This window comes from Procambarus clarkii, chromosome 5, assembly GCF_040958095.1.
Source record: "Procambarus clarkii isolate CNS0578487 chromosome 5, FALCON_Pclarkii_2.0, whole genome shotgun sequence".
Lineage (NCBI taxonomy): Eukaryota > Metazoa > Arthropoda > Malacostraca > Decapoda > Cambaridae > Procambarus > Procambarus clarkii.
In genome coordinates, this window is record NC_091154.1 from 24,862,054 (window position 1) to 24,884,257 (window position 22,204).

Genomic DNA, 22,204 nt, shown 5'->3' on the forward strand with positions numbered 1-22,204 from the left:
CATTCTGTACTACTTCAAGTTTGTCCAACACAGAGGAGGGGAAATTAATTAAGTGCAGAGCATTATAATCAACGAGAGATCTAACGAACATCATATAGAATAGTCTAGCATATTTAATATTGATACCAATATTCTTACCAGTAAGTGTCCCTCCAGTCCTACTGAAAATAAGCTCTACGGTCATAAACAGATATGTTTGAAAAAAGAGACACTGAGTTCTTAAAGGTTTCTTATGGAGGAATTTCAGACCAAAAATCACTTATTCGTTCTTAAAGAGTAATTATAGGGGAAATTTAATTTTTTTCAGAGTTCAGTTTTATGAAAATATTTCAGAGTTCATATAATCATAGAAATTTCTTAGAGATTTTAAGACTGAAACTATTCAAAAAAGATCATTTTCAGAAAATATATTGTGACGGGAAAAGGTGGTGGTCGTGCAGTTTCTGTAATGCCAGTCACAAAGCAAATAAAAAAAAGTAAACTGCAAGTTGTCTTCACCGTGAGGTATACTGTAGGATAAAGCAGAGGGGAAAAAAACATTTAAAAATACTTTACTCTGATAAAAAAAAATTTAAACAAATTACAAAAATATCCAGGCTTGTCTCTAATACAAAGTGTGCAAAACAAACAAGATGAATAATTAAATTTATGTTACATTAAGGTGCAAAATAAAATATTGTGCAGAATACTGTGAGCTAGTCTGACTAAATCTGGTACTGATGTGTTAGCGGGTCTACTCAGTTGAGCACGCAGGAGTAATCTAACTCGTATTAGGCAAGGCAGCCCTATATATACAGATCGGCGGCCGGGCAGAGAGCGCTGGTGACTTCTTTAACTATTAATTGGCTGTTAAACTGCTTGTTTGGCCGATGGCGTGACGTCTGGAAGTAGTAGTTGTTGTTCTTGTGGCTGTTGTACTTGCATATAAAGACGTGATATGGGTAGAATAGGTGATAATGGAGCAGGCCGAATCTCTTCCTAGAGATTTTACCGTGACAATATTCATAGAAGTTTCTTAAGGAAAATACACATCGTAGCAGTAAGTTTTAGTTTTTTTAACCATTTATGGCTGTTTCCTCAGTTAAAGACCGAAATATAACAGAGACCAAAATAATTTCAAAACCATATAAGACCGAAATTAATCAGAGTCCATTCTAAGCCCAAATTTTGACAGAGTCCAGTTAAAGACCAAATTTAACAGAGTCCAATTAAAGACGGAAATTAGTCAGAGACCAGTTGAAAACCGAAATTAATCAGAGTCCAGTTTGAGGCCAAAAATCGTCAGATACCATTTTAAGACCAAACATTATTCAGAGTCCAATTGTAGATCGAAATTTGTGAAAGTCTCATTCAATGTCAAAATTAGCCAGAGTCTCGTTCAATCTCAAAATAAGTCAGAGTCTCATTCAATGTCAAAATTAGTTCAAGGTCAAATATTTTTAGTATCATTTTGTTTCAGCTGCATCTCAGGAATTAAGACTGAATTTTGTCAAAGATTATTCCTCACTGAGTTCTTAAGAGTTCTTATAGATATAATTAATGAGCAGATATTTTTTTAAAAGTTCATCAGATATTAGCTCTTGAACCCAGCTCTATACATTTATAAGTGTTGTTTCATTGCTAATAGCCAAATTTAAAACATATGTCATATTTCAGACATATTACAATAAATCAAAACAATTACCGAACTTTAGCTCTTGTCCCCGCCTTACTTTATCCCATAACTTCTGTACTAACATTCCAATTTCCCTGAAATGTAAAACAGTTATTTCAGACGTAGTAAAACAAATCAAGTCAGTAGGCAAGTTCTAACTTCTGTCCCTCACCTTAACCCTCTCTCGTATCTTCGTTAATGCCTGAATAATTTTCCTAAAATTTAAACCCTCTGTATATCAGACTTATTAAAATAGATCCAAGCAATTACCGAGTTCTAGCTCCTGTCCCCACCTTAGTTCACTGCCGTATCGTCTTTAGTATCTAAGAAATCCCCTGAGATATAAAAGATAGCTATGTCATATACAGTAATATAAGACCGAAGCAGTTACCAAGTGTCAGCTCTTGTCTTCCGCCCTAGTTCACTCTTGTCTTCCGCCCTAGTTCACTCTTGTCAGTTACTTATTACCAGTCCAAATCCCCTGAGATTTAAAACACACTACATGTCTGACCCCTGTAAAATAGATCAACAAGGAAATTATCGAGCTCCAACTCCTGTCCTCTGGCTTAGTTCGTCAAACTTAATTATTTCTGATCTAGTCCCGCTCCAGCCTATCACCTTATCAGAGTAAACATATCCTCTCCTTCAATGCCATTTACTTACGTTTACTCAGCTATGTAAATAATCATTCATTAGGTAATAATAACATTCACACGGTCATAATAATAATAATCACATGGTCATATCACACCTTATCTTTTCCCTCCTTTATCTCCGCACACCCTTTACCTTCCCCCCTTACCTCCCCATCCCCTACCTCCGCTCTCCCTTATCTTCCCCCCCTCCCTTACCTTCCCCAACTCCCTTTCACTCTTATCTTCCCCTCCCTCTCCCTCTACTCCCCCTTTATCTCGCCTCCATCTCACCCTTCCCCATCTCATCCAAACCTCATGAATTTTAAATGTAGGTATTAATTTTGTGTTCTCTCCACATTCATAGCATATTTTATGTAAGTTCAAATCATATTTTCTATGTTCTTTATCATGTTCTAAGCATGTTCATCACAAATTCAAATAACATTTTCGTATTCTCTTCCCTGTTTTCTGTGTTTTTTTGTCATATTCCCGCAAATTCAGTGTTCATTCTCATTCAAGTTCTATGTGTTCTGTGTCATGTTCCCCGCATGTTTACTGTGTTCACCGCATTCTCTTACATGTTCTTTAAAATAAAATGTACCAAGGCATTATTTTCTTAACGTTCCTTAATTAAAATCATTCGCTAATCTAAAAAATAGTCACTAAAATATCTAACTAAACTGAAACTAAATAGCCACTAAAATATTTAACTAAACTGAGAGTAAATAGTCACTTTCTATTAACTATAATAGTCACATAGTAACTAAAAACTAGTCACTTTCATCATGTTTTCAACATTGTTCTTAACTACTATAACACTTCTCTCAAATTAAAATAATCAAGGTTAATTTCTTTCAACACTTTCTTAACTATCATTATGCCTCATTCAACTTTAAAAATATGCAAGTACATCATCTTTACATCCTTTCTTAACTAAAATAACTCTCAAAGCATCTTTGTTCATCAATTGATACTCGTTCATGTCATCTTTATTCTCCCACGACATGTTCAAAGACACTAAGAATACTATTTATGCCATAAAAAGTTATTATCAGAGTCCTTAAAGGTCGATCTCTTAACATCTTCGAGCATCTCAGAGTCATCAAAGGTAATATCTAACTCACCTTCTTTCATCAGAGAAACTTTCTAACTTATCTTCTTCCTGATAAGATTGCCTCCAAGTCAGCAATAATACGTTCCAAGATCATTTTAATTAAAATTTTCAGTCTTTAACGTCACTTTATATAAAATAATTACTCTCTAGGACTTCTTTGTGCATTAATTAAACTCTAATTGTAAGTAAAATCACTCTTCACTCATCAGGAAATAGTCACTAACATCTTTGTTTAAGACATATGTAAATTAAAACATGTCTTTATGTAGTCACAATTAACTTTAAGTAATATATCAAACTAAACTTATACAAATTTAAGTACTGATAAACTTATTCTTCATGTATAAATAAGTAAAATAGCTATCTTTTATGCAATAGCAGCTTTCACTAAGACAGTTTCACTAAGAAATTTACAGTTGAACTCGTTAATAGCATTTAATATGCCACAAACATGGCTCTTCATGTGACTAGTTCAACTTTTCATATCAAACTTTTATTTCTGTTAATAATCATTCTGATAAAATATATTTTCATAGCCACTTTACTTTAAAACTTTTCTCTGGACATCACTGCATAACCTAACCTAACTTAACTAAACTTAACTTACATAACCTATCCTATCCTAATTTTACTAATTGTAACTTACCTAGCCTAACCTAACCTAACTTACATACCCTAACCTAACTTACCTAACTTAACTTTGCTAACCAAACCTAACTTAACAAAACTTACCTAACCTAACCTAACTTAACTTACATAACCTAACTTAATATAACTTACCTAACCTAACTTAACTTACATACCATAACCTAACTAAATTAAACTTACATAACCTAACCTATCCTAACCTTACTAACTTAACATAACTTACCTAACCTAACCTAAGTTAACGAAACTTAACTTACATAACCTAACTTTCCTTATCTAACCTAACCTTACTAACATAACGTAACCTACCTAACCTAACCTAACTTACATAATCTAACCTAACTTACATAACCTAGCACAACCTAACCTAACTTAACTTACCTAACCTAACTTACCTATCTTCTTGAGATGAGATGATTTCGGGGTTAAGTGTCCTCACAGCAACACGTGGCCGGGTACAGCTAGTAACTTAACTAACCTATCCAACCTAACTTACCTTACATAACCTAACCTAATCTAACTTATCAAAACCTAACTTACATAATCTAATGTAACTAAACTTAATGTATTTAACCTAACCTACCCTAACCTTACTAACTTAATGTAACTTACCTAATCAACGCAACCTAACCTAACTTACATAACCTAACCTAACTTAACTATTCCTTACTCCTAACGAGGTCCTCCATATAATGTTGTTAGTTTCTTGATAATCCTTGTTTCAGTGCTGAGGTGATGTTGGTCTGTGAGGATGTCGAGGTGTTGTTCAAGTCCTTGTTGTTTCCTCAGCACTGAAACAAGGATTATCAAGAAACTAACAACATTATATGGAGGACCTATGGCAATTCCACGACCAAGAGATGGCTTCCTGAACCTTGCAGGAATTAACCTCACTGAGGACCAAGTCACTCTCCTAAATCTGGGCATAAACTGTCATGTTATGTCCAGACCGAGTGAGATGGCCCGGAAAGTAGAGTTGGAAATTCTGTTGGATGACATATTCGACCTCGAGACACAAAAGAAGGTCACTACCAAAGATACCTTACAAGCAGAACTTATTGCAGAAGGAGGAAAGAATCGAGGCAATTACAGAAGCACCATACTGTTCCCCGAGCTTAAAGCGGCAGCTAAAAGCCTTCGTGAGAACAAGGAGATAGTTGTCAGGAGAGGTGACAAGTCGCCTATATATGTCATTCTTAAAAAAGACGAATATCTGGCGAAAATGAACATCATACTCTCTGACCAAACTAAGTTCCAAAGGGTAACGAAGGACACTACAGCCGGATTAAAAGCAAAGGTCAACAAACTGATCGAAACTGTGAACGCCAAGAAATCCGGACTCCACCTGCCAAAGATCATTGGGGAATATAAACCTGGATATGCGTATGGAAATGTCAAGACACACAAGCCTGGAAACCCACTTCGGCCAATCATTAGCCAGATACCCACACCCACGTACAGACTGGCGAAGCGACTCAAGGGCCTGCTGACTCCTTATGTTCCTTGCGCCTTCAGCCTGAAGTCTCCAAAGGAATTTGTTGACTTACTGCGGGGCACACGGGCCACAGGGATAAGAGCCTCGTTGGACGTAGAATCGCTGTTTACCAACGTACCTGTGGACGAGACAATCGGAATGATAGCCGACAGAGTGTATCGTGATCCAGCCTGTACTCCTCTTGACATACCAGAAAATATTCTGAGGAAACCACTCCAAGCTTGTACTAAAGAGGCACCCTTCTTGAGCCCGGATGGGCACATGTATAAGCAAGTAGATGGGGTCGCCATGGGTTCTCCCCTAGGTGTCCTGTTTGCAAACTTCTACGTGGGTACCATCGAGCAAAAAGTCTTAGTCGACATGAACTTGAAACCGGCCATATACTGCAGGTATGTTGACGACATTTTTACACAGGTACCTGATGTCAGACATCTGCAGGAGCTGAAGGAGGCATTTGAGCAGAGTTCCGTGCTGCGTTTCACTTACGAGATGGAAAACGATGGGAAGCTGCCCTTTCTAGATGTAACAGTCATGGGAAAGAGCGGAGGTTTCCACACTGCAGTCTACACTAAGGAAACGAACATAGGAATGTGCCTAAATGCCAACAGCGACTGCCCAGACAGGTACAAGAGGAGTGTTGTTAACGCATATGTCGACCGTGCTCTCAGCCACAGCTCAGAATGGAAGCAAGTCGACGAAGAACTCTGTAGGGTAAGGCAGGTCCTAGTCAACAACGGCTTCTCCAATGGTTTCGTCGAAGACATCATAAGAAGGAAAGTGAAAAGCCATGCAACCTCTGAAGAGACAACTAACACAACACCTATACCCCCTATTAGACTATTTTACAGGAACTTCTTTTCCACAGCTCATAAAACGGAGGAAAGGGTCCTGAAAGATATTGTTAATAGAAACGTTATCCCTACAGACAAAAATCAGAGGATACAACTGACGATTTACTATAAAACCAGAAAAACGGCCAGCCTACTCATGAGAAACTCTCCAGGCACAAAACAGAACGCTTTAAAAGAGACTAACGTCGTCTATGCCTTCAAATGCCCTCTTGGGGACTGTAAGCTCCAAAAAAACCAGTATATAGGCAAGACAACAACAACTCTTTCTAGGCGTTTAACGATGCATAAGCAACAGGGCTCCATTAAGGAACATATAATCTCTTCCCACAACCAAACCATCGACAGAGAAATCCTAGTAAACAACACAGAAATCATCGATAGATACAGCGATAGCACGCGGCTTGACGTTTGCGAGGCACTACACATCAAAAAGTCAACACCAGCAATCAACAGCCAATTATTGCACAACTATATTCTACCCACCTCAAGACTCCGCTCCAATATAGAAGCATCAAGAAATATGGAACAATAGGCTTTCTACAAACACTTCTATTCAATACCCATTGTTTCGTGTTCTGTCTTGTGTTGATGAAATTAATACCCTATTAATGTCACCTTTTGTTCTGTCTTGTGTTGATGAAATTAATACCCTATTAATGACACCTCTTGTTCTGTCTTGTGTTGATTAATGCCACATCACCCCTTCCACCTCACTCAAATGTAGATATAAAATCGGAGATGCGTAAGTTCTATTCAGTTGTGTATTTGTAAACTAAAGTCTTTGAAAATGTAATAAGTTTTACGAAACGCGCTCGTGTCGCGTCAGACTAGAAATAAAAATGAATTTTGGAGAATTGATTTTTGATTTACCTCCAACAGTGAAAAGAAATGTACGAAAGATTGAGAAAATTCGTGTTAGAATTATTAATCTTACTTTTTCCGGTCATATTTAATAATATATATATATATATATATATATATATATATATATATATATATATATATATATATATATATATATATATATATATATATATGCATATATATATATATGTCGTACCTAGTAGCCAGAACTCACTTTTTGGCCTACTATGCAAGGCCCGATTTGCCTAATAAGCCAAGTTTTCATGAATTAATTGTTTTTCGACTACCTAACCTACCTAACCTAACCTAACCTAACTTTTTCGGCTACCTAACCAAACCTAACCTATAAAGATAGGTTAGGTTAGGTTAGGTAGGGTTGGTTAGGTTCGGTCATATATCTACGTTAATTTTAACTCCAAAAAAAAAAATTGACCTCATACATAATGAAATGGGTAGCTTTATCATTTCATAAGAAAAAAATTAGAAAAAATATATTAATTCAGGAAAACTTGGCTTATTAGGCAAATCGGGCCTTGCATTGTGGGCCAAAAAGTGAGTTCTGGCTACTAGGTACGACATATATATATATATATATATATATATATATATATATATATATATATATATATATATATATATATATATGTCGTACCTAGTAGCCAGAACGCACTTCTCAGCCTACTATGCAAGGCCAAATTTGCCTAATAAGCCAAGTTTTCCTGAATTAATATATTTTCTCTAATTTTTTTCTTAAGAAATGATAAAGCTACCCATTTCATTATGTTTGAGGTCAATTTTTTTTTATTGGAGTTAAAATTAACGAAGATATATGACCGAACCTAACCAACCCTACCTAACCTAACCTAACCTATCTCTATAGGTTAGGTTAGGATAGGTAGCCGAAAAAGTTAGGTTAGGTTAGGTTAGGTAGGTTAGGTAGTCGAAAAACAATTAATTCATGAAAACTTGGCTTATTAGGCAAATTTGGCCTTGCATAGTAGGCATAGAAGAGCGTTCCGGCTACTAGGTACGACATATATATATATATATATATATATATATATATATATATATATATATATATATATATATATATATATATATATATATATATGTCGTACCTAGCAGCCAGAACGCACTTTTTGGCCTACTATGCAAGGCCCAATTTGCCTAATAAGCCAAGTTTTCCTGAATTAATATATTTTCTCTAATTTTTTTCTTATGAAATGATAAAGCTACCCATTTCATTATGTCTGAGGTCAATTTTTTTTTATTGGAGTTAAAATTAACGTAGATATATGACCGAACCTAACCAACCCTACCTAACCTAACCTAACCTATCTTTATAGGTTAGGTTTGGTTAGGTAGTCGAAAAAGTTAGGTTAGGTTAGGTTAGGTAGGTTAGGTAGTCGAAAAACAATTAATTCATGAAAACTTGGCTTATTAGGCAAATTGGGCCTTGCATAGTAGGCTGAGAAGTGCGTTCTGGCTACTAGGTACGACATATATATATATATATATATATATATATATATATATATATATATATATATATATATATATATATATATATATATATGTCGTACCTAGTAGCCAGAACGCACTTCTCGGCCTACAATGCAAGGCTCGATTTGCCTAATAGGCCGAGTGATTTTTTATTTTCAATAAATTGCTTCTAATTAGTTTATTTGAATTATTATTATTGTATTATATTAAGATCATAATTTATTGACTTAGTTGTGTTAGTTTTGGTTAGGTTAAGATAGATTAGGTTAGGTTAGGTAGGGTATGTTAGGTTCGGTCATATATCTTCATTTTAACTTATACATAATGAAATGGACAGATTTATCATTTCATGAGGAAAAAATAGAAAAAATATATAAATTCAGGAAAACTTGGCTTATTAGGCAAATCGGGCCATGCATAGTAGTCCAAGTACGACGTTCTGGCTACTAGGTACATAGTATATATATATATATATATATATATATATATATATATATATATATATATATATATATATATATATATATATATAAAGTAATTTTTTTTATTCATATATGAGGTACATCTGCATTAGTGCAGCTGCCCTAGACTATATGAAGTGGAGTACGGTGTGCCAAAAAAGCTAACTAAGTGATGCTAAAAAATCCCCATCACACAGGATGGTTAGCCATACAGAGGCATGTGATAAGTAATCTGCAATGGCAGACTCCGGATGCATTTAGAGGATATCATCAACACAAGATTGAATAAGGTAGCAGTGGTAATACAAGTCCCCATCTCGCAGGATGGTTAGTCATACAGGGCCATATGTTTAGTAGCCTGCACTGGCAATTTTTGGGTACACTGTGAGGATATCTTCAAGAATATAAAGTAAATGCTGGAAGAGCGTAATCACTTTACGGACACAACGCTCCCAATTTAATCCTGCTTCCATTTCACACTTTATGCGTAAATTTATTTATTTATTTATTTATTTATTTATTTATTTATTTATTTATTTATTTATTTATTTATTTATTTATATACAAGAAGGTACATTGGGTTTGTGAGAATACATAGCATAGTACAGTAATTGCACTCTTGTAAAGCCACTAGTACGCGCAGCGTTTCGGGCAGGTCCTTAATCTAACAGATAATTTTAAGTAGGTAATTTCTATCAGAATTGATAAATGATAAAGATACATTGCAAGAGAAAAATAAGATGAGAGAGCTTAGTAAGTATATTAAAGCACATTGTTATATTAAAGCTCTGATTGATTACATTGACAGCTTGATTGGTAATTTAAACAAGATTAATAGACACCATACAACAGATTGACAGCACATATTAGACAGCAATGATCACAATGGTAAAGATGTTCAGATTGGGTACATAAAGATTGGGAGACTGGGTAGCAATAGATACAGATAAACAAGATTAATAAACACCATACAGCAGATTGGCAGCACATATAAGAAGACAGCAATGATCACAATGGTAAAGATGTTCAAATTGGGAACATAAAGGTTGGGAGATTGGGGTAGCAATAGATACAGTGCAATTTTAAGGCAAAAGGTGAAAAACTATGATGATGAAATTAGGTACTTTTTAGTATTGATTTTGAATGATGTAAAAGTTGGACAGCTTTTCAATTCAATAGGGAGTGAGTTCCATAGACCAGGTCCCTTTATTTGCAGAGTGTTTACACAGATTAAGTTTAACTCTGGGATATCAAAGAGATATTTATTTCTGGTGTGGTGATAATGGGTCCTATTACATCTGTCCAGGAAGAGTTTCAGAGCAAGATTTGCATTTAAGAACAGGGTTTTGTAAATGTAGTTGACACAAGAGAATTTATGGAGTGAGATTATGTTTAGCATGTTTAGGGAGTTAAACAAGGGGGCTGAGTGTTGCCTGAAAGCAGAATTTGATATTATTCTGATAGCAGATTTTTGCTGGGTGATGATGGACTTGAGGTGGTTTGCAGTGGTTGAACCCCATGCACAGATACCATAGTTGAGATAGGGATAGATTAGTGCATAATATAGAGAGATGAGAGCAGAGTTAGGTACATAATATCTGATTTTGGAGAGTATACCAACTGTTTTAATATGCACTAGGAACATAAAACGAACATTCTGAACGTTTTCGCTTTCAGAATGTTTCACAATTTTTTCAAGGAATGCAAGCAATGGGAATTTATCTGTATTCTTAGATAATGTCGCGAATCATTAAAAAGTTGTGAATTTTCGTTTCATTTGCCTTTTCATTACTTATGCATAACTGAATCACGTGTTTTTTTTCTGTAATTATTCTTGCTTCAGACTTCATGGAAATCATATAAGAGTGTTAGGATACAAGGTTTGGGATTTTTTAATTTCCTGACTCCCTAAAATAAGGAACTAACTACCAACTTAACAGCAATGTACTATCTACAGTGACAGTCATATCCAGTGGCCACAAGGAAACTATTGCTTTCTTCGTAGGGTACTATTCTCTGTGTTCCCTATGTGATTCAATTATTAGGGTGATCCAACAATAATTGTGCTGCTTTCATTAACCTGTTAAATGAAAAATCACCAGTTTACCACTTAGTAAACAGGAATAATGCAGCTGGCACTGATATGCTACCAATTATTTTAGCCTGTCCTTTTGATCTGGCATCTTGCCACATATGAATTATATTATAAACAATGAGAAGATTATTTAATTCTTAAATGCTATGAATTTATCTATTGCAAATGTATACTTTAATTTATCTTTAAGCAATTGCAATATATAAATATTCGTTGAATATTGATTAACCTATTTAGTATATTTTCATTTTAGTGGCAAGTAATTTACTTACTGAGGTGAGTTCGTAAGCTCATGGTGATAACCGCACGAGCAATATAATGGGTTAGTGGCACAAAGAATTGGATCCAATTTCTATTGTTTTCTACACCACCAACCTTCCTTATTTTATTAAGATGCAGGTACTGAGCTCTATTTTAGTATGATATGATTTAACCTTCTTGTTGGGCCAGAGCATGTAGTTTTGTTCACTATTAATGGTGAAGTGTTGTGTTGTTGACTCCGTCGGCTTCTGGTTTCAGGCGTCAGGTGTTGCTCACACTCCACTCACAGTTTATGGTAAGACACACCCTTATTTTGCATTAAATAGAGTGTCTTGATGTCTATACACATTTAGGTGCGGTGTTACACCACCAACTAGGGGGGCTCACGGAATATAAACGGCTAAAACAAAGCTTGTATGACAATGAGGTGCCCCCATGGGGTGAAATGGTAATGTTTACTTGTGTGTGAGGGTGTGAGGCATCGCTGTTGTGGCAACGGTGTGGTCACACACTCCTCTCACTGTTTCATGGCAAGACACTCAAAACACTTTAAATAGAGTGTCTTGCAGTTTATACACATTGTATGTGCAGTTGACACCACCATTCTGGTCCATAGATGCTAAACGACTGCAAATTAAGCAGCTTGAACATCGTGTAGTGTCCTTATATGGTGGTGGAGTATTGTTGACTAAAGTGACAGCGTCTGGACACTAATGCAATCCACCCCAAGGCGGGTATCATTGCCCTGCCTGTTTTAAAGAACCCTTTATACTATCGTTAACCAAAAGTATTTGGTTAAACAAGTATTTCTTAAATATGTGTGTATTTATTTTGGAGTAATACTATGATATACTTATAGCTTATTAGATGTAATTACATATCCTGATATGGATTATTAAGAAGGCCTTTTGGGAAGGTATTCACAAAATGGTCGCAATATCCTGACTTGATACTCTCACTCTCTGTCTTGAGAGAGCTTGGTGTGCTCTATAAATAGCCATGCCTGGTCCATGGGCTTTCATAGACAAAGTTAATCATACATGTTACGCTATAATTTTGGTAGAAATTTTCAACACAAGATGTATTTCTTTAAGCATTTAACTTAGGCCTACCCTGATCAGCCTATGTCTGTACTGCACCCCAGACTATTCCCTCTACAAGTTTAGGTGAGGCTAGCCGCAAGCATCTGACCTCCATGTTATAATATAGATTTAACGACATATATAACAAAGTGAATATCAGCCACTTGGACTGGTTGGTAGGAAGACGGCCCTTGTTTCTTGCAGGGTCGGAGTTCGATTCCTAATGGTCAAAGTGGATGGGCCCCCAGTCCTTCCCTCCATCCTTATATCCTACCTATACCCTTATATCCTGCCCCGTTTTCCAGAAATCTCATATCTTAGTTTGTCTCATGTCCCTCGTAAATGCAATATCGTCATTCTGGTTAAGGATATTCCCCTTATCAACACCTAACGCTGCACCGATGTTCTCTTCACCGTGCAGAGGGGACGAGAGAGGCCTGTCGAGGAAACACATCGTTGAGTCTGTCAAAACTTCCTTAGAGCGCCTTCAGCTGGACTACATCGATGTTATCATCATTCATCGTGCTGACGATATGTGTCCCATGGAAGGTATGTGTCTCCCTGTGTCCTATAGAAGGTATGTGTCTCCCTGTGTCCTATAGAAGGTATGTGTCTCCCTGTGTCTTATAGAAGGTATGTGTCTCCCTGTGTCCTATAGAAAGTATGTGTCTCCCTGAGTCCTATAGAAGGTATGTGTCTCCCTGAGTCCTAAGGAAGGTATGTGTCTCCCTGTGTTGTATGGATAATATGGTGCTATGTGTCTCATTGTGCCCTCTTGATAGTATGCTATATGCATGTGTCTCCCTGTGTCTAATGGAAGGTATTGTTTTATGTGCCAACCTGTGTTCTATGGAAGGTATGTGTCTCCCTGTGTCCTATGGAAGGTATGTGTCTTCCTGTGTCCTAAGGAAAGTATGGTGCTATGTGTCTCCCTTTGTAATATGGAAGGTATGGTGTCAGGTTGATTGTTGCCGCCGAAGGCGGCTAGTTTATTGTGCACCCCATACTCATCCTGTGAGCGGTAGCGCAAAAGCATTACAGAGGGCACAAAAGGTCTTTATCAGACCTCATCTTAGATTATTACATAAACAATTTCTTCAATCCTTCACACCTTATAGATACAATGTCAGCTAGTTACAGAGAAAGTGCTATTACAAGAGCTACATATTTACAGTAAGTCATCATACATTAATGGTAGGTTTTATCGTTAATACATAATAGTTTGGCCAATGGGGATATTACAGTCATAGGGGAGCTTCTGTTTATTATTAGTCCTCACAATACACTACTTGTTTCTGAATCTCATATGTCGTTCATCTACTGGAAGCAAAATGTGGGTACAGTGCAAGGATTTCAGGTAATTTATCAATGGTAATAAGATAGGTTGCCATATCACACAGAGTGAGCTTAGATTTATCTCTAAAAGGCTCAATTTTACAACAATCCAAGATATAGTGTTCGAGTGTGTGTCTCTGCCTATGTCCACACACTTTACACTTTACTTCATCTAGATCCCTATACAAGCCGAACTGCCAGAGATACTTGTAGCCAAGTCTTATACGAGCTGTGACAACATCTGTTAGTCTACTGACTTTGTTACTTGCCCCATACACATGTTTTACTTCACACATTTCATTGTGATTAACAATGGACCTACTAGTTCCAGTTTGCACTGTTCTACTTTCTTCAAATCCATCTAGGAGTTTTCGTCTAATGACACTTTTAAGGGACCTATTTGATAACTCAAGATTCCATTCAATACTGTCTTTATTTACTGCAGCCTTAGCAAGGGCGTCAACTTTGTCATGTTCCTGCATGCCAATGTGAGAAGGAATCCACAACATTTTTATATTTACCCTCTTGCTAAGTATTCTTACATATCTACGTCTAGCTTCCAAGACAAGCACGTTATTACTTGATTGCAAACTGTTTATTGCTCGTAGTGAGGAAAGGGAGTCAGAAATAATTAAGCTGTCTACTTCAGTGTTGTCAATAATTTCGAGTGCTACCAGTATCGCTACCAACTCGGCCTGCATTGTGGACGCCCAGTTACTAATTCGGATATTTCTTTGAATTGTGCTGCCATCGGGCTGATGAGCAATAACAGCACTTCCTGCCCTCCCTGTAGCTGTATTGAGTGATCCGTCAGTGTATATGGTCTGTGCAATGTTGTTTTCAGCTTGTATATTGTGAATGTGCTCTATGGTGCTTAATTTAGCAGCAAGCTGAGCATGAGGGTTGCTTGTGATTAGTTTCTTGGTGGGATATGCAGGGGTCAGGATGTCAAAAGGTACTATCTGCCAGGGTGGAAGGAAGTGCTCTACTCTTTCATCTGTATATACATCGTGCAGTCCCATCATTTTAATATGAGTGGCTGTTCTTTGAATCCATTTAGACTCGCTAGTTCCATTTCGTATGTGTTCTAACAGTGCAACTGACACAATGTTGTTTTTGTTATCACGCAGCAGCTTTGCCAGGTGTATCCCTGTGTCCTATGGTGCATACTCTGTATTGGACCTTTATGGGGTATCCTTTCTTGGTCCTATGCAAAGAAGTCTACTTTGGTCCTTTGGAAGGTTAGGTGCTCATGTGTGTGTGTGTGTGTGTGTGTGTGTGTGTGTGTGTGTGTGTACTCACCTAATTGTGCTTGCGGGGGTTGAGATCTGGCTCTTTGGTCCCGCCTCTCAACTGTCAATCAACAGGTGTACAGGTTCCTGAGCCTATTGGGCTCTATCATATCTACACTTGAAACTGTGAATGGAGTCAGCCTCCACCACATCACTTCCTAATGCATTCCATTTGTCAACCACTCTGACACTAACAAAGTATTTTCTAATATCTCTGTGGCTCATTTGGGCACTCAGTTTCCACCTGTGTTCCCGAGTGCGTGTGCCCCTTGTGTTAAATAACCTGTCTTTATCTACCCTATCAATTCCAATGTGTGTGTGTGGTGTGTGTGTGTGTGTATTCACCTAGTTGTATTCACCTAGTTGTGTTTGTAGGGGTTGAGCTTTGCTCTTTCGGCCCGCCTCTCAACTGTCAATCAACTGTTTACTAACTACTTTTTTTTCCACACCACACACACACACACACACACCAGGAAGCTGCCCGTGACAGCTGACTAACTCCCAGGTACCTATTTACTGCTTGGTAACAGGGGCATTCAGGGTGAAAGAAACTTTTGCCTATTTGTTTCTGCCTGGTGTGGGAATCGAACCCGCGCCACAGAATTACGAGTCCTGCGCGCTATCCACCAGGCTACCAGGCCCCCATGTGTGTGTGTGTGTGTGCGTGTACTCACCTAATTGTGCTTGCGGGGGTTGAGCTCTGCCTTTTTGGTCCCGTCTCAGTATGTGTGTGAGTGTATGTGTGTGTGTGTGTGAGCTTTGCTCTTTCGGCCCGCCTCTCAACTGTCAACTGTCAACTGTATGTGTGTGTTTGTGTGTGCGCGCGCCCGTGCATGTGTGCTTGGTGATGTTTGGTGCTCGTGCAGGCGTTGATAACGACCACTAAAGCCTGGTGATATGTGTTACAGAGGTGGTGCGAGCAACATCCCACTGCATCGACCAGGGCTGGTGCATGTACTGGGGAACATCCCGCTGGTCAGCCGTGGAGATCATGGAGGCCTGGACCAACTGCAGACAGTTCAACTGCATCACACCCATTGCAGAGCAGAGTGAATATCATCTGTTCTGCCGGGGCAAGACCGAGCTCTACCTCCCGGAGATGTACAACAAGATCGGTAAGTTCAGCCTTACCAAGAGTAAGGGACACATGAGAGTGTAGGTTAGGTTACGTTACGTTAGGTTATCTTCGGTTACGTTATGTTAGGTTACGTTAGGTTAGGTTATGTTAGGTTACATTAGGTTACATTAGATTACATAAGGTTATGTTACGTTAGGTTATGTTAGATTACATTAGGTTTGGTTAGGTTAGGTCAGGTTAGGTTAGGTTAGGTTATGTCAATAGATTACATTAGGATAGGTTAGGTTAAGTTAGATTACATTACGTTACGTTAGATTAGGATACATTATGTTAAATCAGGTTAGGTTAGGTTAGGTTAGGTTTATTGGGAATTTGCCAGCAGGTAAATTCATTAAAAGTAATTTAGGATATCGAGTGGACTGTATTACGAAATAATGGAATGTATTAAAATTCCTTAATTCTGCTGGGTGTTACCCTTTACACATATCTTGGGGGGTTATTCAGTTGTAGCCTATCTATCGCTAATTCTTGATAGATTGGAAAATTGTAATAATGATTAGTAAACTAAACTACTGTATTATTTTGAATACTCAAACGGCCTTATCTGTATAGAAGGTTTCAACATGAGTTCATATGGGCATCGGGATAATCAAGCAGGTATGTAGCTCCTGGCCTGTGACGGCTGTCCCACCTGTGTCGAGTGGTTGATGTCGTCTGGGGGTCCCTAGTGATCAGAACAGTTCTGCCAAAATTTTACAATGTAACTACTGCAAATATTATATCACAGATATATCACGTTCAGTAGAATTAGTTATTTAATGTTAGGAGACTCACTATGATTTTTGGGATCACCTGTGGTATAACCGGTCATCTATCTATTTTACTATTAAAAGGTCAAGTAATATGTATAAACTAGATATTAGACAATCTGGGTACAGGGTAGACTCGTAATTGGAGGTCCCAGCAGCTGTAAAGGCACGGATTTCATAGATAAACCTGGCTACTAAGTTTACTTATTCACGAGACCCATACTAGATCAACAGTGGCTTCTCTTCCCCCTCTGGGGTTAGACACGTTACTAGTCACGTCACTAATTTCTGCCCATTTATTAACGAGGACAGGGAGGCGTTATTTTATCAGTTCCAATCACAGACAACAGTTTTTTACTATTTGTAATGCTCGGCTGGATGTTTTCAAGAAAGTAAATAATATTTTATATGTATAAAGTTTATGGCTTGACTATTTCATCTAAAATTGATTCGACTAGTCACGTCGGGTATATTTCGCCTCAGGGAAAAAGTTACTTAGTTCTATTTAAGCTTTAATTTAAGACAGTCTAGTATAATACTTTTAAAGTATAATTAAATTGTAGACTGGAAGCATTAAGAATTTGGGAGAAATAACAGTCACGTCGCCAATTTTGGCTAATGCAATACGCCTTCATGCTATTCAGGGAGCTTCTAAACATTTATCACTGGAAAATTAATACAGTTAGTATGGTTAATTTTCTGTCATAACGAATTTAGCTTATTATATCAGGGATTAGTAATTGTGGTGTCTAAAATTTCCGACAAGGTCAGTTTAGGTTAGGTAAGGTTACGTTACGTTAGATTGGGTTAGGCAAGGTTAGGTTAGATCAGGTCAGGTTACGTTACATTAGGTTGCGTTACGTAAAGTTACGTTAGGTTATATTACATTAGGATAGGTTACGTTAGGCTACGTAGGTTAGGTTAGATGTGGTTAAGTTAGGTTAGGTGACACTATGTTAGGTTACGTTAGGTTACATTACGTTACGTTAGGTTACTTTACGTAAGATTCGCTGAGTGTGCTCCCTCTACAGGATTATTTGCATATATAAGAAACACAATAGGTCTGAGGAATGACACTTTTGGACTCCACTAGTGATGCCTCGCCACTCTGAAACCTCACCCCTCACAGTGACTCCCTAACTTCTTTTACTCAGGTACTCCCTTATTCAACGGAGCACCTTCCATGTCACTCCTGCCTGTATTACTGAACAATATATATTTAACAGATCTCTAACCCCGTCCATGGAGGACAGGGAAAAAAATGTAAATATGCTGGTTAGCATTGAAAGTGTGTGGCCACGTCTGTGGTAGAAAATAATAAACAAACTCCTGCTTCCGTGACTTATACACGAGTCTCTTGTGGAGTACTGTAAGGGTTTTACGACTAATTTAGATTAGGCTAGGTTTAGTTAGGTGCATTAGGTTAAGTTAAGTTTGGACTAGTTAGGTTCGTTAGGTTGGATTATGTTAGGTTAGGTTAAATTAGCTTAGACTCTTGTTCTATTAGGTTAGGTTAGATTTGTTTAGAATAGATTAAATTAGATTATATTAGGTTAGGTTAGATTAGGTTAGGTTAGGTTAGATTAGGTTAGGTTAAGTAGGTTAAGTTATGTTAGGCTATTTGAGATGATTTCGGGGCTTAGCGTCCCCAGAGACCCGGTTTTCGACCAGGCCTCTGTTTTGTTACACATCCCCAGGAAGCAGCCCCTTGAAGCTGTCTAACTCCCTGGTACCTATTTACTGCTAGGTGAATAGGTGCATCTGGGTGAAAAATCTCTGCCCATATGTTTCCACCTCCACCAGGGGTTGAAGCTGGAACCTTAGGACTATGAATACCGAGCGCTATCCACTCGGCCGTCAGGTCTCTTAGGTTAGAGTAAATTAGGTTAGACCAGTTGTGATTATTCCACAAATGCATTCTATAACTAACAGGATTCCTGAAGTGCTTTCTATTGCCTGAAAAACTGGTTTACAACATGTCTGTTAAGAGAAACAATATGCAAATTGTACTAATCCTTTTGATACATCGATTAATTTATCTGTAAATGGCCCAATTAAGTGGCGACAAGGGATTCAATTCGTGCTTGTTTGCCTATGATAGTGTCTGTCCCCACATTAGTCACACTGCAATGCCGGGTGAGCCTAAGAACATATTAACATAACAATAAACATAACTGCAGAATGCCTATTGGCTCATATGAGGCAGCTTCTATCTATAACCACCCAAACTCCTTCATATATATGTCCAACATACGCTTGAGACAATCAAGGGATCCAACTTCTATTATGTTACGCAGTAATTGGTTCCACAAATCAAGAACCCTGTTACTGAACCAGTATTTACCCAGGTCTTTCCTAAATCTGAACTTATCCAATTCATACCCATTGTTTCGTGTTTTGTCTTGTGTTGATACTTTTAATATCCTATTAATATCCCCTTTGTTATGTCCATTCATCCACTTGTAAACCTCTATCATGTCACCCCTAATTCTTCGCCCTTCTAGAGCCTATCCTCGAGCATCTATCCTTCATCTATGGACAGACACTCAGACATTCCTGGTTACAGATATAGATAACGGGCTTGATAATACATGATTAACGCTGAGTGTTTCAGGAGTGGGAACGATGGCCTGGTCCCCGCTCGCCATAGGTCTCATCTCCAGCAAGATGGACGACGGGATGCCCGTCTTCACCAGGCAGTCGTTTAAGGTAATCCCCTTTCCTGAACCCCTCACTTCTCCCCTACCTTGGTATACCTGTCCCCTTGCCCCACAGTCCCTTGGTATACCTGTCCCCTTGCCCCACAGTCCCTTGGTATACCTGTCCCCTTGCCCCACAGTCCCTTGGTATACCTGTCCCCTTGCCCCACAGTCCCTTGGTATACCTGTCCCCTTGCCCCACAGTCCCTTGGTATACCTGTCCCCTTGCCCCACAGTCCCTTGGTATACCTGTCCCCTTGCCCCACAGTCCCTTGGTATACCTGTCCCCTTGCCCCACAGTCCCTTGGTATACCTGTCCCCTTGCCCCACAGTCCCTTGGTATACCTGTCCCCTTGCCCCACAGTCCCTTGGTATACCTGTCCCCTTGCCCCACAGTCCCTTGGTATACCTGTCCCCTTGCCCCACAGTCCCTTGGTATACCTGTCCCCTTGCCCCACAGTCCCTTGGTATACCTGTCCCCTTGCCCCACAGTCCCTTGGTATATCCATACCAAGCCATTGTAAACAGTTTACCATGTCTTGTCCTGGATTTTGATTGATATGATACCTTATGACTGTTGACCACTGTACTTCTCCGTAATATTCCTCTCAGTTTCTTGCATATGAATATCGGAGCCTTTTACACTATTGGGGCTGTAAAATGTGCTCGATCTCTCGTCCCTCGACTAAGATGAACTCAGAATAAACATGAAATGAAAATAAATAACAACAGTAACAGATGATAAACATTTTCTAAACTAGAAGAACTGCCAGAGAAATCTTGGTGACCTTGGACGGAAGTTCGTTCTCATTTCACAACTGCGATAACATTCTCACTCGTATGATCCTTTTACTCTGTTTCATTCTCATTTTCCATTCACCTTTTCCATGGTTACTTTGCAGTGTTTGGATTGTTTGTTTGTTTGTGGCTCTTGTTTGTAAACACTAGAGTAAACTTGTGCATGCATTTGTTGCTTGTTTTTTCACTGCTTCATTTAGAGTGAGCCTTGCTTAGAGTGAGCCTTGCTTAGTGTGCTTCGCTTAGAGTGAGCCTTGCTTAGTGTGCTTCGCTTAGAGTGAGCCTTGCTTAGTGTGCTTCGCATACAGTGAGCCTTGCTTAGAGTGAGCCTTGCTTAGTGTGCTTCGCATACAGTGAGCCTTACTTAGAGTGAGCCTTGCTTAGAGTGTGCCTTACTTAGAGTGAGCCTTGCTTAGTGTGCCTTACTTAGAGTGAGCCTTACTTAGAGTGAGCCTTGCAGCACTGATGACCTTCCTCAGGATGCCACCCACAAAAGCTGGCTAACTCCCAGGTCCTGATGTACTTCTAGGTGAACAGAGGCATCAGGCAACAGCAAACGTTTCCAACCATCTCCGTCCTGCACGGGGATCGAACTTGGAATCGTCAGCTGTAACCGAACAGGAAGATCTTTGCTCTTTTAATAATCCAATAATTAGTATAGAATAATAATTATTAGATAATTAACTGTATATATGTTAATTAACGTTGAAAATCTAAAGAAATATATAAAAGCTGTATATAATTAACCGATTTATATACAAGTTGACTGTTGATAGATGAGTTGGTTTGTCTGATATATTATATTCATCAGACGGAGACGACAAGGCTTAGACATCTGTTAGTTCTCTCTCATCTCTGGTGATGCTGAGGTGATGGTGTTCTCTCTCATCTCTGGTGATGCTGAGGTGATGGTGTTCTCTCTCATCTCTGGTGATGCTGAGGTGATGGTGTTCTCTCTCATCTCTGGTGATGCTGAGGTGATGGTGTTCTCTCTCATCTCTGGTGATGCTGAGGTGATGGTGTTCTCTCTCATCTCTGGTGATGCTGAGGTGATGGTGTTCTCTCTCATCTCTGGTGATGCTGAGGTGATGGTGTTCTCTCTCATCTCTGGTGATGCTGAGGTGATGGTGTTCTCTCTCATCTCTGGTGAAGCTGAGGTGATGGTGTTCTCTCTCATCTCTGGTGATGCTGAGGTGATGGTGTTCTCTCTCATCTCTGGTGATGCTGAGGTGATGGTGTTCTCTCTCATCTCTGGTGATGCTGAGGTGATGGTGTTCTCTCTCATCTCTGGAAACATCCTTCAAGACCAAGCAGAAGGAAGAGTAATTATTATTAGTTACATAATTATTATAATAATTAAAATAATAATTATAATAATAATTGTTGTAATTAATAATTACCACTCTTCCTTCTGCTGGGTGATGAAGGCAGCCGGCCTCGGGTGGAAGACGGCTGTGACGATCTCTGTCTGGAACCCGTAGGTGTGGGACTGGGACGTCCACCTCCTGGGGCTCGTGCGGGACTGGG

At 38.6% G+C, this 22,204-nt stretch overlaps 1 protein-coding gene across 7 annotated transcripts in view; it reads left to right on the forward strand.

Annotated features, from left to right (window-relative positions):
* Positions 1 to 22,204, forward strand: part of LOC123762644 (potassium voltage-gated channel subfamily A regulatory beta subunit hyperkinetic) — a 215,931-nt gene that overhangs the window by 169,965 nt on the left and 23,762 nt on the right. For all 7 annotated transcript variants that reach the window (XM_045749344.2, XM_069340003.1, XM_069340010.1 and 4 more), the window contains 3 exons: positions 13,088 to 13,215; positions 16,202 to 16,408; positions 19,795 to 19,889. In XM_045749344.2, coding sequence (XP_045605300.1) covers positions 13,088 to 13,215; positions 16,202 to 16,408; positions 19,795 to 19,889 — 430 coding nt within the window. The remainder of the gene's footprint in view (positions 1 to 13,087; positions 13,216 to 16,201; positions 16,409 to 19,794; positions 19,890 to 22,204) is intronic.